This window comes from Spea bombifrons, chromosome 7, assembly GCF_027358695.1.
Source record: "Spea bombifrons isolate aSpeBom1 chromosome 7, aSpeBom1.2.pri, whole genome shotgun sequence".
In the NCBI taxonomy this organism is placed as follows: domain Eukaryota; kingdom Metazoa; phylum Chordata; class Amphibia; order Anura; family Pelobatidae; genus Spea; species Spea bombifrons.
The window spans coordinates 25,896,420-25,914,224 of record NC_071093.1 but is presented as its reverse complement, the minus strand read 5'-3'; the positions used below and the strand labels follow the sequence as shown (position 1 = coordinate 25,914,224).

Sequence of the window (17,805 nt, the reverse complement as noted above, 5' to 3'; positions counted from 1 at the left end):
TGTGTGATGTCCCAATCAACGAAGATCTCCATATCTTCATTAAACACTAATAATCTTACTAATAATGATTACAAGAACAAAACAATATATTACTCTTAACCTCTATGGTGGAAAATATCTTAAAAGAAAACCCCCCAGCTATCCTATTGCCAATTGCTGCCACCACCATATACGCAATGTTTATTATTAACAATGTATCCTGCATCTCAGACATTAAGTAACTACCCAAACTCTACTTTCTACAAAAATCAGCACTTCCCTCACATATAAAACTTTTTCGGCCATAATCAGGCATCTTTTGCCACTAATTGGCTGCTTGAAGAAGTCAGTGGCAGAAAAGTGCTCCTATTGAAATTAATGCATGAACATTCCACCTTAAGCCAATGTCTGAGCTGACTGGAGGAGAGTACATAGCGTGCAGAGAGGAGTATTGTACTGAATGCATCTCCTGTAGGGCATTTAGCCGGGGTGGGAGGGCAAAACAAATTTGGAAAGTGGACCACGCATTAACGTGCATGTGATGGCTAGAGTTTCCCTGTAATTCTTCATCCTTTCTAGCATGAACAAGCCTACTATACACACTAGACTTGTACATTTGTTTACGTAAAACTTTATTTTGGCACTAATCATTGAAAACGAGGGTGATCTCCGACGAATTGATGAAAAGGAACAGCAAACGTTCAGAAAATCCACCATTTGTAGCCATCGCCATTACAAGCCATTCTACTACTCGTTGATGAGGTAAAGTGGGAGAGTACATACCAATGACTGATGGGTAGAAGTAACCCCCCCCCAAAAAAGGGGGGGTTGGTCTCATTGATTGTTATGGCTGTGATTGGCAGGTCCAACAACTTGTGGGAGTTTTTCCTTACTTTTTTCATTCTGGCCAATCAGCATTTACAAGACTGACGCCATTTTTACTTGCCAGTAGCAGCAGTTACACACTGAGAAGAGTTGCAGCGTGAGACAGTGACAGTTAGCTTGACAGAGGCTGAGATTAATCCTAATTGCTCACCTACTATACTGCAAGCTAATAGGTTTGTTTTAGTACAGAAAATGTACTGTTGTATGGTGGATAGGAGAAGCTGTAGTGGCTACTGTGGTGTATTACAGGGACTGCAACAGACAAGTCAAGTGATTTTTCTTATTTTCTATCATATCATCCATTATACAATATAATATGTATAATATACAATATTGTAGAAATTCAGTCCACAGGACTGTGGTGAAGAATAAGTCCTGCTACATGGGGCTGCATGTGCTCGTTATCTGCCAACGTTTGCCTGCCCAGGCCCAGTGCCCTCCTACTGCACTTCTTTTACCATCCTGAATATCTTTTTTTTTTTTTATTCTATACTGAAAGGAGAGTCCAGAACATGTCAGGTACCTCCTTCTTTTGGGAACACCCCCCAAATCCCATTCCAAATCAAAGAAGGCCCCCCAAATTTTGTCCGAGCGGAACGGCAAGGAAACAAAATGTGTTGCCCGAAAATGCATGCATCAAAAACGACAATTTAGTCCCAACTGATTTTGCTTGCTGTGCACATGTCTAATACACATATTTTTAAGGTTCTCTAGTGGAAGTTGTGTGTAATGTCCTTCCCAGTCTTGTTTTTTTTTTTTGCTGTCTATCATTACTTACACCTGCAACCTAGTTTCTAATTTTGTGAAACATGCAACCTAGTTTTTTTTTTTCTTTTTCTTTCTTCTCAATGAATCTTAGCTTGCTGCACACCACATAGTACAATCTTTGAACATCGCCCCATCATTTTGTGGGTCCCTACCCTTTAGAACCCATCAGAAAGTTTGCCAGACTTCTGCAATAAGAAATGGAATGAGGGGTTTGCACACTACAAGGGAAGACATAACACTTTTTATTTTATTCTTCTGTATGTTTCAACAGAGGAAACCCTATAGGTTGAACCTCTCTTCAGCCTTATTCACATACCTGGGAACTTTTGGGCTCCGGCTACCTGGAGCCTACCCATGTGGGACGCAGTGAAGTCAGTGGGTGGTCCAGATGATATATCGGGCAGTCCCACTGAGGTCTGTGGGTGGGCACAATGACATTGCGGGCAGTCCCGCCGAAGTCGGTGGGCACCCCTGAAGATGTCACAGGACACTCCCATTTAAGATGGAAATTAGTAGGGCATGTCAGGACCCAATTTTGCTGATCTGGAGGATTCGGGTGGCGCAACATGTTAAAAACCCATCACCAGGAGGCAGAGCTGTAATAAACAATATCAACTGCTCTCATTCACACAACCACTACATTTTTAAAAGAATATAGCGTAAATTAATATAAACACACAGAAGAAAGCCCAGCGCTCAGACTCCCATCACTCTTGGGCGGCAGCAACGGCTATAGTATTCATCAGCCCAATTAGCTCAAAGAAGAAAGGTGAATTGTTCAGTGTAGGACTCGCCTAAGAGGTTTGCCGTGACATGGCAGGCGAGCTTCTACTTTAAATGGCCATTGGAGTGAAACTAAAAAACCTCCATTTGTCTTAATAAGCATTGGGATTTGGGATAGTGCACAGGTAACTATTTTTTTGGTGTTTAGTCTAAAATAATATGCTTTTCGACCAAGTATCTTCCCTTTTTTCATATGGGTTTAAAAAACCAATTTGTTTGGACAGACGCTTTAAACCTAATAAAGGTTTTAACCTCTTGAATGCCAAGGGAATCTAAAATTTTTTTCATTATTTCTGTATGAGGGAAGTGGCAAATGTCGGAAAGTTTCTCATTGAATTCCCATACTTTTGCAAAAAATAACGTCACCTGTAAACCATCAACTTGCGAAAAGGCTATTTAGCGAATAGTCATCAACATATCCAATGCGTTAGAGAAGGCAAAGTGAGCAACATTCACCTGTATTAAGGACTCAGAAACGGAGATATTCCTATACATATACCGTATCTCCTCTCTCTTGTTTCTGGCAGTAATATGCACTAATAAAATTGCCCTGAAGGTTTGATTATAAATAGAAAAATTCTGCTTGAATTGCATATCTTAAAGCGGAAGTAAATAATTTGGTTTGGGACATTGTTGGTTGAAATAATGGTCGAATTCTCCTCAGAAAGAGTTTTCCTTTATTTAGATCATGCGCATAATCGAGACAAGGCACACAACACACAAAAGTCGAAGCGTTGTCTGATTACATGTTTGAATTACATGGTTTATATAACCTCTTATATACTTCTAATAACATGCATTATTATGATTGGTTACTTTTCAAGCAAGTTACACCTCTTTAAGCTGCATAATTAAGAATGGCCTAGACTTGACCCTTTGCACATATATATATAGAACAACTTAGAGTAGACATGGCGTGAACTCGTGCATATATCATAGACTAGACATTCCCTGCTTTCTTATGTCTTTGTCAGGAATAATATTTACGATAACATAAGCATTTTTCTAACAGACATACTCCTTTGCTCTGCGAGACATTCGAGGGTGTGAATAACATGATCATACATTAACTCAAAGAGGGTGATCGGCACCCTGTTTGGTGGCAGAGGGACTGCTGCACCCTTGGACCTGCTGCACAAGGCCAGGAATACACCACTGGTTCAAACGGATGAGGAGACAATGAAATCACCAAGTATGATCCATGAAACATGCCATGTTCACAGCCCTCAAGAACTGAAACCGGATAAGAATGCAATGTCAGCATTTAGAGGAGATAAAAAGGTATAATTTAAGATATTTATTTAAAATCATTTGAGTCACACGAGAAGTAAAAGGGGTATGGCATGTCTGATAAAGTGGAATTTTTACAAAACTATTCGATTCTGTTAAGCCACAACATTTCACAACCGATGACAAAAGAGGAAAACCCAACCAAGACTTTTGACAGTATTGCCCAGATGCAAATAAGAATTGTGAACTTTGATACAATACTCTTATTCCTGCATCATCACAGTTAATATAAAAAACTAAAGTTTTGCGAGAGAAAAAAAACCCCCACAATTAATTTTAAGGTACATACATAAAGTATGTGTTAACCCTTTACTTGACAAAGTACAACACATTAGGAGAAACATATTTCTTAACAATTCTAGCACAGACGGTTTAAAGCCTAATCTTACCAACAATAATTGAACTCCACTAGTTACTAGAAATATAATTTGATAGCACATAAGGGCAATTTGGCCCACACCTAGTCTGTCTTTTTCCTGTGTTAAAAATCAAACCTTACTCGGTTTTAGACGATAACAAGTTATCCATTTCTCCCCTGTGTTCTATTGACTCCAACAGCATACTTTGCAAGACAGCCTCCATAAATCAACGCATTTGCTTGCATGATTTACATTATTTTTTAAGCCCATATAAACAACACTAGTAGACAGGAATAGTACATTTGATATCTATACAATATGGAATCAATTTATACAATGAAAAAAACTCTTATACAGAGAAGCCAACTTCAGACCAGAAAATAGAGGGGAGTATAAAAGCAACAGAATATAGTTTATAAACATTTTACAATAATGGTGTTCCTGAAAGGCTGAAACATACTAGGCAATAAACAGTAGAGTGTATCATATATTAGAGTGTATCACAAATTCTACAGTCTTACCTTTTGAGCTGCCAATTTTACTTCCACCGTTATCCTTCTGGCGAGCTACAGCTACAGCGATGCCCACAGGTGGGTGCCGAACCTCCACCTCTCCCTGGGGGCCCATGCTGTCCCGCCCAATAGATTTGGCACCCTCTGGTCTCTCTGTGTCTCTCTTTACTCCTGGCTGCGAGAGGCACTGTTGAATCTTGGCTGTGTTCATCTGATTTGCGTCCAATTTCATATTCCCAAGACCCCCGAATGGGCTTTTCTTACCACTATTCTTCCAAGCAGCTGCTTCCTTGGCAAAGCTCCCACTGTATTTAATAAGGTTCTGCATAGCAGAGCTCTCCCCATGAGTGGGGGTGTGCAGGCATTCAGAACTGGTCCTGCAGTTGCTCAAAGACCTTGGGAGGTTGCTAGAATCCATATAGACTTTCTTGGCATCTTCTGCGTGGTTTACCTGGTTATGCTGTGCTGCCAGAACAGCCATCTGAGTGGTGGCAAAGTTGTTCATCTCAAATGGCTTCCATTTTTGTTGAGGCAGCTTTCTCTGGGAATGTTCTGTGTGCTGCCTGGGTGAATCTATCAAATCACATACCTTGGATGCTTCCCTAACACGAAGGCCTCGCTCTCGACTATCTGATTCTTTATTGCTCACAAAGTCCCTGTTCTCAGGAGAGACAAGTCCAGGACGACTCAAGAAAGAATCAGAGGCCACAGACCGTTTTAGGGATGAGCTGGAGCGAATTACGGAGCCCTTTTCCCTTGAACCATCTACTCTCTTATGCTCATTGCTAGAAAAATCCTGTGGTAATATATTTCGTGGGACATCTGTTCTTTCTGTTGATTTACCTTCCTTCCCTTTCTGGTCACGGGCCTGGGAAGCAATTTGTACAGGTCCGATTCTTTCGTCAAAAGCCTCAATAGAAGGCACAAAGGTGGGTGCTGTTACCTTGTGTTCCCTTCCTGGCTCTTTACCGGCTGGGAAAACTGTATAGATGTTGGAATGGACAGGCTGGGAAGGGAATGTGGAGGTTGCTGCCATTCTAGCAGATGACTGTATAGGTGGTGTAGAGGAACAGCTACACAGAATGTTTAAATTGCCAGCTGAGGTCACCATAGAGTCACAACGTTTAGATAGGTCTAAGTGCAGATGGCCTGAAGGCCTCATATTTTCATCATGTCTTCCTGGATCTCTGGCACATCTGCCCTGTTCAGGGCCTAATGATTTAGCCAATGGATCACCTCCAGCATTACAGTTATTTAGAAATGAGGTCTGAAGAGGGTTTTTGGATTTTGTTTCCCCACTGCTGGATCCCCGATTTGGCACAAGGTCTGTATTAAATGGCGAGAGGTATTCACCCATCTTAGATGTCCTTTGTATCCCAGTCCTTTTTCGGTCTCCCTCAAGCTTAGCATCCTGGGTTAGATCCACCACATTATGAGCCTGTAACTCATCCCTAGTCCGTGCATCTTTCTTGGATGAGGACATCAACATCTCATTCTGACAAGCTCTTTCCCTTGCTTCCTTAGCAACCTCTTTGGAGTTTCTATGGGATTGACTAGGCAGGTCTTTTTCTTGCAGCTGGGGGTTCTGATCTTGGTTAGATGAAGGCCGCAATATCGGTGGTTGAATGTGTAAAGATGACTGTCCGGCATGGCTAGATAAGTAAAAGCCATCTAGTAAAAAAAAAAAAAAAAAAAAAAAAAAAATTATATATCACAAATGCCATTAATAATAATAATAATAATAAATATATACTGTCCATGTTTCTCTCCATATAAAAAAGGACAAATATCCCTTACATAAAACATAACAACATTACCTATACATAGATGTTTATGGAGAGCCAAAAAAAATTAAAAAAAATACAAACCCCTGCAAATTCTGTAAGCTAAGGACACAAGGAATGCCCACAAGAACAGTTTGCAGTGCTCAACCCTACCTATAAATCTGCAGGTATTTGCCCCTGTAACAGTGTGTAAGGTATCAAAAAGGGGTATTACTACAAGAAAATCTCCACCTAGTGCATTGCTTGCTCAGTTCAGATCAGGATTGGCTTTGGCTAACCCTTACCAACATAAAGGTAGGTTATATTGGTCTATACACAGAAACAGATTTGCAGGACAGACAATAACCATATAAGGACATTTATAATAAGGCTCTCTACATCCATTTTAAATATACATCTGTGTAGCATTACAGAATACATGGTAACTATATATCACAGGTAATTATAGATTATACAGTGCCAGAGAACAACTGGGTATTACATTAGGTTTTCAATACCTTTTGGTGACTCAAACAGGCTGTGTGGCCCTAACTGGCCAAGTAAGGGGTTCCCACCAGCAGCAGGTTCCAGGTGACTCAAGGGAATGTAGGAAGGATATAAATTGCTGGTCAGGTGAGAAAACCCTAAAAAAAAAAACAAAAACAAAAAAAAAAAAAGAACATAAGACTCGATACTTTGTAATTATAAAACAAATAGTCAGGGCTCCAAATTCCACATGCTTGAATTTGTGCTGCTACGTCATCTTTGCAACAAAGAACCACAACAAAGTTTGTATAATTCAAAACAATACAGATTTCATACACCAATTTCACAGGTAGATCTGTATTAGGTCTACTCACTAGTGTTTATTATGAAGGGCCAAGTGTTGTCAACAAGAAGGGAAAAGCAGGCCGTGCATAATAAACTAATTCAATTGATGAAACATTTAATTTTAAATGGATATAAGAGCCATTGTTTACAAAGTAAAAAAAAGTTTTCACATATATTGGGCACCCTTGTTGTCATTTTTTTTATTATTATTGCAATCAAAAATTTAAATATGTGCAGAAAATTCTTACAAGAAGATCCCCTGCCTCATTACGGCAGCCATTCAATATGAGATGCAGTGAATGAACGGTCCTTAACCTTGTGCTGGTTCAGGGCACATTTTACCTCTGGGCCAACTTTTGTAGTTTGGTTATATATAGGTTTCCCAGATAAATTGCAAGCTTTGAATTTTTTAGGTAAGCCAGGCAAAACTATGTATCCAATCACATGGCATAAACACAGAAAAAAAATTCTCATAAATTCCAAACCAAGTATTAAAAGTAATAGACAATTTTTTCTTAAAAGTTTAATTTATGGGAGAAGACAAAGGCACTTAGGCCAACTTTCTTTTATCACCGCTGGAGCACCTGATTTCAAAAGGGTACACATTCAATCAACCTAGACATCATTTTGGCTGATGGGAGTTGTAGTCCACAGAACAATCCAATGTTTATTTTTATGGGAAGGAGCGCTAGTGATGCCAATTTCGGATTCCTGCAAAGTAGCAAGCATCAGGCTTTTTTTGCCGGGCCAGGCTAAAGGGAGATATCCCAAATTTAGTCATGTAGTTTAGCATTGACAAAAATGTGCTTTTAGTTCCAATAGACCTAGATGCTGCCATTTTGTTAATTTCCTTGCTCTAACATCACACCGAGCTGACTATTACAATGCTAATGAAGTCAGCTCCTCCACTGACTTTCATTGTGGCTGGGTGAGCGAGACTGAGCCACAGTCTTGTTTACCACAGACAGGATAATAAGGAGTCAGGGTGTTTATGTAGAACTGTTCAAGAATAGTGGGGTTTAATTTGTGGGAGTTCCCCTTTAAGATTGCAAAATGCCTTTCCAAGGTCTGTTACTATGGGGATGTTGGGGATGTGCCCCAACCTGCATTTTGTTCAACCCTTTCACATTTACATTCACTAGGCAAGTCATCCCCACCCAAAGAACTGACAATGTTGTGCTACAATACAATTGTTCATAAGTGTCTGGTTTCATACAGTGTAAGGCTTTGGCTCTAAAACGCGCTCACTGAAGCGCCAAACAAGTCAGGACACCTACAAAACATTCCTGCTTACGCATAAATAAGGAAGACTCCAACTAGATTTATGTCTGTTTTTTTTTATTATTTAATAAGAAAGCCTACTTAGTTTGCCTCTTAGAGAGTTATATAGACGGATGGTGTACTAGAGTATCTCAGCAAATGTTTATAGTTGGGGGGCATCTATGACATCATAGTCCCAACAACCTATCATAATAGGTCAGCTAGCACTATGCTGGTGTTCTTATTTAGTGTCATTGGTTGCCAAAGTAGCAAACAGTCAATCAGTCGCAGACCGAACAGTGGGCTTCTCTCCTCTTCAGTTGAGGCTTCTTGTTTGCTTAACAGTAAATGTGAGATATCCATCTTTAACAGCAGTTGTGTGTATTCTGTTAAACATGCAAGACTTATACCATGGGAGATAAGATGTTGATCATTTTTCCATGACAGCATTTCCCATGTATAGGATACAAAGCTGGCACTCAGAGGTTTTAAGGAGATAATATAAATTAATATGATCTACAAATGTGTAAGAATAGCACTTACAGAGCTAAGGAAAATAGGCCAGTCTGAGTAATGGTAATGTCTAACCCTTGACAACTTTATGACACAATGATTAATGACACTAACTGAAAGCGCTCCAGATTGCACATGTAGTAAGCTGCTCTACTTGGGCTCCAACTAAACACCTTGCAGAATGAGCCGGCCTTGGTGCTCTCATGTATTAGTATGTTGCTAAGGCTTGCTTAGTTTAACGGTGCCCATGTGTGAATTGTTAGTTCTTTCCATGTGTCGAACGATATAGTCGCATGTGTCCTGTTATAGCCGTTGATACACAGCTGCTCTTTGTAGGTCACAGCACACGAGTAAATTACATACATATAAAGCAGAATCCTTACAGACATAAATCTGAGCGCCATGCATGCACACATTTACTACAAATATATTATATACACATACATACATACACACACACACACACACACACACAATAACAGAAACCAGGGAAAAATTTAACATTTTCTCTGGACAAGTTATTCATAGACGCATAGTTTACATCAAATGTGAATCATACCACATGATACAACGGTGTGGAAAAAAATTCTGCCACACCACAGAGAAAAAAACAAAACAAACAAAAAAACACATTTTCCTTCATATTAAACTAAACAAGCTATGAATAGTTTAAATACAATTAAAGGGACATTCCAGCCATCATATGCACTTTAAAGTAATGTGGGGATTCTGCAGAATTTGCCCACACCAGTTGCCGAGCACAAGATGTGTTCAGCAGTTGGGTCTAACATGCCCAAATGGCACAAACATTGATTCCAATTGATTAGCCTGAAGCAGCCAATCAGAGGAGACTGCTGAGAAGGTGGGGAGCTGCAGCTTCTTCTTAAGGTAATGGCATTTTTTTTACATTTTAAAGAATGAATATTAAAATACTCACTATATACTTTAAAAGGACGGTGTAACTAAAGAAGAATTAATCTTGCTGTGCTGAAAGCTGTGATCCAACAGTTCTCACAGTGTCATCAAATATAGGGCTTCGGGAAATGTGACATTACTGATATTTGCAGGGAGAGAGAGATATAGATATATATAGATAGATAGATAGATAGATAGATAGATAGATAGATAGATAGATACACACACACACAGAATGTGTTTCCGAAACATTATGAACAATAAATGCACTTTTCAGTTATCTTTTTGACATTTTGACAAGTCACATGATTACTTAACATAGGTTCCCCATGGAAAACAGATTGGAACAGAGACTCATAACCTTGAACCTCAAAGCCTAACAGTTGGGGGTTTCAGGATTTAGCACGGATGGGCTTGCGGAAAAGGTTAAGAGCTGGAATGTGCTACCTGTACTCATGAGAGCTCATACTGAAGACCTGCATCTGAAACCAGCTAAAGAGGCAGTATTTACATGGACACAGGAACCACCCTCTGCCATTAAGCATGTACAGGTAATATTACAGCACTGCCATGAAGCACAGAAGCTGTCATGCATGCTTTACATTATTATTCAATAACATGATGCAGTCACAATATAAAGCTAAATGTGGGGATGTCACAATTGTTGCTATAAAAACATTGTCTAAAACATTTTCCAAGATGCAATGTGTGTTCATAGCATTATTTATACAGGGCTACACAAATATCACAAAGAGATAGCACGCTTACCAAAGAAAATCATAGGCATCACATTTTTAGCCACTGATAAGTAAAGGCCCGGCCTGTAAGTCTCGTTTCCCACTGGTCAGTATGAGTCACAATACAAAGGAACACTTTATAAAACGGGTAGATTACAGTCAGCAACATTGCAAATAGCACTTTATTGATACAAGAAAATACTCTATACGGCTCTCTTTAGATCCCTCCCCCACTTTCCAAGCACAGATCGCCCGTTTCACTAACAAAGCTTTTTCTTGCCCTATTCCATTTTTCACAAGTGTGATGGGTTCACACCTTTCCTCCCATGTAATGTGTTAAAAAGAGGTTATTCTCCACCCTAAGTGATAAGTTACCAAATTTAAATTTTATACATGTGGATAGGTCTCACATTCAATAGATGAAATCGTGAGCACAATTAAAAGGACTGAGAACTCAAAATAGTAATTATTTAAAAATAATAAATTACAGAAATCCAAAATTAAAACAGAGTATATAAAAATAAACATACCAGTCAGTCTCGATATGAAGTCAAGCTTCAGTCTCTCGGTCTGCCCCAGTTTATAAACAAAGATCTACATATATATAAGGTTTTGTAACTAGACCTGCATATAGCTACCTCAAAAAGAGTACCAACGGTCAGAAAAAAAAAAAAAAAAAAAAAAACTCAGGAGAGGAAAATCACCGAAGCCAAGCTGTTGATCAATTTTACAGAATAGCAAAAACATTCTAATCTTAAAACATAAAAAAATCATATGTAACAGAAGCTACTAGTACTGCGTAGTTAAATCCTTAACCTTAACTTCTACTGAGGCCTGTAACACAAGGAAACACGACTTAACTACAAGCTTAAAACAGAGGCAAACCATCTAAAGAAGAGATGTATGAGATCCCAAAAGTTTTTGTACCATCTTTTTGTATGCTTGCTCAATTAAATAAAATTAATTACATCGAAAAAACAAGTTATCACCTTTGACTAAAGACTCCATGTAATCTTTGCTGCTATATTCTGATCTTCCTAGTCCCTCCTCTTGCGGTTACTACGTCCCTTTCTCTTCTTCCTCCAATGGAGGGATGTTTGGAAAGTAGAATTAGAATGCGAGCTGAATCATACTACATCTCACTAGAGATCTTTCTCTTAGAACAGGTTGCTATAGTGCTTCTTAATGTCACGGAAAGGACATCCACAAACGCCACGTGCATATCAACAGCACTGAGTCTACAGACTTAGCATCGTCAGGGGCATAAAAGGCACTGCTGCTGTAATACGTGAAAAGGATAGTGTAACCAGACATTTTGTATTTAGGTTGTAAGAGAACAGTTAAATTTAAAGAAGCTACGAGTCTGCATGCATGTGCGGTACACTGGCAACTCGCTAATTAAATATACATTAAAGAAGCCGTAATCTTGAAAACGTATACAACCTCTCGTAAATCAATAACCACAATAATATTTGTTTTATAAGCATAACTTTTGCAGTGGGGATCGCTGTTGCAATTTGGTAGGAAAACAAGGTTTATGGTCCCGGTATCTTGCCAAGGTTATTATTACACTACATAGCAAAACAGGATAATTGGGGAGCACACAGTTCTTTTTCTGGTAAGGGAGAAAACAACCCCTTCTCCACCCTCCTTCCTATTTGCCCCACAAGCCACTTTCCATGAACATTCGCCAGAGCTGGGGGGGGGGGGGGTTCTCATTTTTCACTTCCAAAAGCTTCTCTCATCAAATATTTTCCCAATGAATTCTTCAGCAAAACCTACAGTGGTTTTCTCTCAATGTTCTTGTGAGAAGTGTGCACTAAAACAGTCTGATTATGTGGTCACTTGTTCAATGTGACTGCTTAAGTCCTTTAGAGAAAGGACAAGCTAATATATATATATATATATATATATTATACACACACATTTATATAAGCTATAAATATAGTCTTTGATACAACCTATAAGCATCAGATCTGGTACATACTTCTCTCCTATGTGGCCCTGGTTTGCATTAACCCTTGCACATCCAGTCAGCATGATATAAAGTTTATTTGTTTAAATGTCTTGTGTTTTTAAAAGCATATTAACGTTAGTTTACACCTAACTCTAGCCATCGCCCCCACAATGTAAGCAGAATGAACACAATGCTGTGTCTGCTGGACTGCTACACCATTTACTGCCCAAATTAAGTCTATAGTTCTTCTAGCCAGTGATAAGCGTGGTATTGGTTGTTTCAAGACTAAAGTTATCAACAGCCACCAGATCCTTAACATATGAAATCGGTGTATAAAATTGTGACCTAAGGGGAAAAATTTAAATCTGATTCAGTTATATTAATATTTTTGTAGAATTAATCATTTTCAGTTTTGCAAAATAGGTAACCCAAAATCAACATTTTGCATCAGTGATACATAAAATATAAGAATGAAATCATAATAGGGTCTATTCACTAAAAGGAGAGTTGTGTTTCTCATAACTTCACTACAAAAAGTCAACACTAACAGGTTTCTTCAGCATGAAGGGCTCAGAAGGCCCTGTGTAATGTATTCTTCAATTAGTCCGAAAACTTAAGAGATCTCACCGATTTAACTGTGCATTATACTCTAGCAGACGCTCATTTAGGATGGACCTTCATGTTTAGCAAAGTCAACGAATTAAAATAACTTCTAGTAAATAGACCATAATGTATTTGATTAAAAAAAAAAAAAAAAACGTTTTAGCGCCTTGTAATGACATTTAATTGTTTGAATGGGTTTGCATCCAGTAGAATTTAGTGCATAAAACAAGTTATAAAAGACACATAATTCTATAAATAAAATTGCATGTAGTGCATGTATAAACCTTGGAAATACCAGCAGTTAAATTGACCTAGGGCGATCTGGGCCCTTGGGATTTCCTTAGGACAGCTGTAGCAAATGCCAACATTTTAGAAATGTATGTACATTACACTCGGGCTAAGAGCATATGCAAGCTGGGCAGAAGTGACATTTCCCAAGCCAATTCAGTTGCCACAAAACCTCAAAATATAAAAAGTGAGGTCATCCATATAGTACAGACAAAGCATGAATGTCACAGACTCTGCCCAACCACACAGAGACCTCTTAAATTGGTTAGCAGCTGCTAACAAGTCCTTCTGTGGAAAGATAAGCTGCCCATGTTGGTTTCATACACATGCTTTTGATCTTTACTTTCGTGAAAATGTTACATCTCTGCATACACACGTCAGGAATTTGCGCATTAAAAATGGTTAAATTGGGAAATACAAATTATTCATCAGCATAAATACGCCATAAGGGAAAAAAATATTTTCATATGTAGCCAACCAAGAAGTGGCTATGTTCTGCCATTTGCTTATGCAACGCAGCAGCACAATACAAATGATACATGCGAAATTTAATATAATTGTTACATTCACGCTAATAGTGAAGCAGTCCTCTGCTCAGAGTAATCCAACATGTCTCCTATCATACAGCAGTTATTATAAACCCGTATACGAATACACAAGATCAGGTTATTAGGTTCCTGCAGCAAAACGTGCATCCAGAATTTAAACGAGTGCCCCATTAGGGGCTGAAATTCTGATTTTCTACTAGTTCAGTGCCTACTGTTATATTTTCAACATTAATATTCTATAATAATATATTCTATATTCTAATATTCTATTAAAAAGCCATTAAAAAAAAAGGTGACAGCATTGAAATTTGCAAAATGTAGTTATGATGTACATTTAAGGAGAGCTATTTTCATAAACTATTAATATTTAAGAGATTAACAAATGCTTTAGTTTTATTTTATGAATGTGTTTGATATTTTATAAAGTCTAAACTAAGAATGTTTAATCAGTATACAAGGCCACAGTACAATTTGTGTACTTATATATAAAAAATATACCAAAAATATGGCACACAAAATTGGAAGCAGAGATTTGATTCCTTCATATGGAAAAATATACATTCCACATTTTAGTGGTTTAGAGCAGGATTTCTAAAAAGCTGGAAAAATAAATTGGTGATCTTGTGGCTATGAAACAATTTCCCACACATGGACCGAAGAAATAAAATTCAAACACATTTAGCTCTCCTGGAAATTTTTTCTGTTTCAGGCCCTATATTTTAGATCACTGCAAAAGAATTGTATGATTATTAAACTCAATTGTTTTAGGTACTCAATTTTTCTTTATAATCTCCACTGCAGCATGGTATAAAGCACCCCGTAAGAGACACAAGTATACCAGGATATAAATCTAGGTTAAAACATAGTACAGAAAAATATATTTTCACGCATTTAAATGACATGTGAAATTATATGATTTTATGTATGTCTTACCTGGATGGGAGTGCAAGTTAAGAGCTGTTGGAAGGTACTTTGCAGATGAAAGCTGGGTTAAGTGTCCAGTGGATGGTGTAAGACGCCCCGCAGAACCACTGGCAGCATTCCTGCCCCCCTCCAGTGGCAATCCTGACAACACCGGGGGAGGCATATGCACAAAATCCCGGCCATCCATCCTCAAAGTTATACCTTAAACCGCACCATGTTCCAAAGCCCGTCTGGGAGCCTAGATCATAGATATAAAAAGAGTGTGAACGGTGCTGCTTCATTACATGGTCCTCATACCAAATAGTCAAAAACTTGAAATTTGCATAATATTGCATACGGCACCCTCTCCAAACTCAGAACCTTGGTTTAACTCTTAACGACTAGAGTTACTGGACTTAAGTGTTTCCGCACAGCGAACACAGACGTGAACAGTCAATGAGTATTTGTGATGGTAAAGGGGTGATGTGGGCATATTCCAAAGCTATAGACCAGAGGATAAGATGGTGGATAGAGAACCCGAGGATGTCGATGGTGCATGAACGCATACGCACATAGACACATTCATTATGTTAGCGTGTGCGTGTTTATCATTTAGGTGATCCGACAGACACACCAATTAAATCATACAAAAAGGGTGCAAACAGTCTTGTTTCTCCTTCTTTCATAAATACACATTTGCAAAAGTATTTTTTAGCCCTGGGCAAAGCAATGACAGCGAGATAGGAATATGTGGCACATACATGTAACATGTATTTTACATATAAAATACATTTGAAGAGACTGGTATATGGAAAGGGTCACACCCCCTTCTCCTTGCTACATTTCCAAGCACTGTTTATAGGAGCAGGACTGATTATTAATATCGGTGTTTCTTCCATAGACAGAGATGGCTTGTTATGGGCAAACATGCGTGTCTCTGCATTATACACACACACATATATATTTATATTACACACATACATGAGAAATGACAGATATTCTCTCTTTATGTTAATGTTTCATAAATAGACTTTATTTAACCCAAGAATAAAAGTTTTATTTATCGAACAACGCTGGTGTATCGCGCATAATCCGAACAAAAACCTTAATAAGAGTGACGTGAAATGGAGCTGGAAAGCATACTAAAGTTTCCCGTATAATGCAGCTACTGTGACGTATTTAGTATAAACGGTATAGATTTGCGGATCCCCTTGGCATATGTCATATTCCGCACACCGTATTCTCCGAAGTTGCGTTCGTATTAGTTGCTTTGCTTATTATGATTATTTCCTTTAGCGTTAGAAACATTCTGAGCAGGCATTGTGGAAGGCATGTGGAAAGTGGCGACTTGATTGAAGAGCAAGGAGGTAGGGGAAAGAACCATGACATGGAGCTAAAATGGCTGAATTCCTGTTTTTAATTAAAACCCCAGAACATGTCTCTTGTTCTTGGCAAACTGCTCATCATTCCATGCATCCCGCGTACGTTCACAGACGAGGGGTAAGTCAGTTTGAACAGCTTTAACTAGAAAATTGAACCCTATAGATCCATCCAACATTTTAGTAAATGTTCGAGGGGTATTTTTACCTTGTTGTTGGTCCAAGCAGCTCCTTCTCTCTATTCTACTCCGGTAGCTCCAGAGCCCAAACTCCCTTTGCCCGTACGATCCGAATGGTTTTCCAGTCTTTGTGATCCGCAATGATTCACATACCATGCCCCTGTAAATCCAATCACTTTCCTTGGAACGGTCTCCAAGACAGAGCTCGAAGAATGCCCATCGCACAAACCCCTTCACGGTCCCCCATCCAAGCACTGAACTAACTATCTAGCAATGAAACAAGCATTGTGTCGCTAGTCCCACCTTGTTTCAGGCTGTCCAACCAGCGTCACATAGTAAACATCTTATTGGTCCAACTACTTGCCAGTCAACCACATGTAAACACTTTGGCCCACAGCCATTCCTATAAAGCCAGTTATGGACTAAAAACTGTGCCTGTTTCAAGGCTCCCCGGGGAAGGCTGAATAATCAAAGAGAGCGGTGAGAATTTTTTCACGCCGTTTCAAGGCCACCCAAGGTCTGAGTTCTCCAGATATTAGATAAATAGCAGCCCCCCCCATCCCCCTACGTTATTTTAAACGCCGTCGGGCCTCAAATAGACGCTTGTTACTGGTACGACAGGGCTCTCGACGAACTGGACCTTTAGCAGCGGTTTATTTCACCGTTACCGAATGAAGGCGTATGCTCATATCTGAAATATGTAATGACATACCGGTTTTGATTTTCATTTTTTTTAGGATTAGTTTGTAACGTACTATATCTCGGTAAACGAAAATTAGACCTTACGCGCCAAGCGCAGAATTCTAATTCCTTTTCTAGCACCGCAGGGGGCGTTATCTTTTGATCATCACCGTAAATGTGAAGAGAAGGTCTGTGCGAAGTTTCTACCCCATATTGTACCTACACCGTCGGAACCGTCTTAAAAACGCGTCAAATTATTCTTCTAAAATGTAGTACAGTATATTTTTTTCTGTATACGCGTAGAGTAACCTTTACTTAAAATAAACAGGAGTTTGAGCTAGCGACTGTTTCAAGCCACCCTCAACCAAACCCAAGTGGGCAGTTTCAAGGCGCCCATCAAGTAGCTCAGAGATCAGCAGCTTGGAAAACAAGAATGGGACACGGTAGAGCTGGGAGGGAACCCGCCATCTAGAAAACAAGCCCTCTAACATACCTTCTGGTGTAAAATTATAAGCCAAAACAAGTAGTAGTAAGGTTTTTAAACTAGGGCTAGGTTGGGTGGGTGATATCATAAAACAGTAACTCGAAGCTAGGTTGTCAGTGTATGTAAATCTATGAAGACTGCTCACCCGAAGGATAGCGCTTTGTCTCGTATTTTGGGAGCTGTATCCT

The 17,805-nt window shown here is 39.0% G+C and overlaps 1 protein-coding gene across 2 annotated transcripts in view; it reads right to left on the bottom strand.

The window, feature by feature from the left end:
* The window catches only part of TNRC18 (trinucleotide repeat containing 18), a 64,583-nt gene extending 47,882 nt beyond the window's left edge, over positions 1 to 16,701 (bottom strand). For both annotated transcript variants that reach the window (XM_053470671.1, XM_053470673.1), the window contains exons 1-4: positions 16,482 to 16,701; positions 14,925 to 15,153; positions 6,858 to 6,983; positions 4,586 to 6,247 (exon numbers count right to left, since the gene is read on the bottom strand). In XM_053470671.1, the coding sequence (XP_053326646.1) occupies positions 4,586 to 6,247; positions 6,858 to 6,983; positions 14,925 to 15,102 (1,966 nt within the window). In that variant the 5' untranslated portion in view covers positions 15,103 to 15,153; positions 16,482 to 16,701. The remainder of the gene's footprint in view (positions 1 to 4,585; positions 6,248 to 6,857; positions 6,984 to 14,924; positions 15,154 to 16,481) is intronic.
* Positions 16,702 to 17,805: the final 1,104 nt, after the last annotated feature.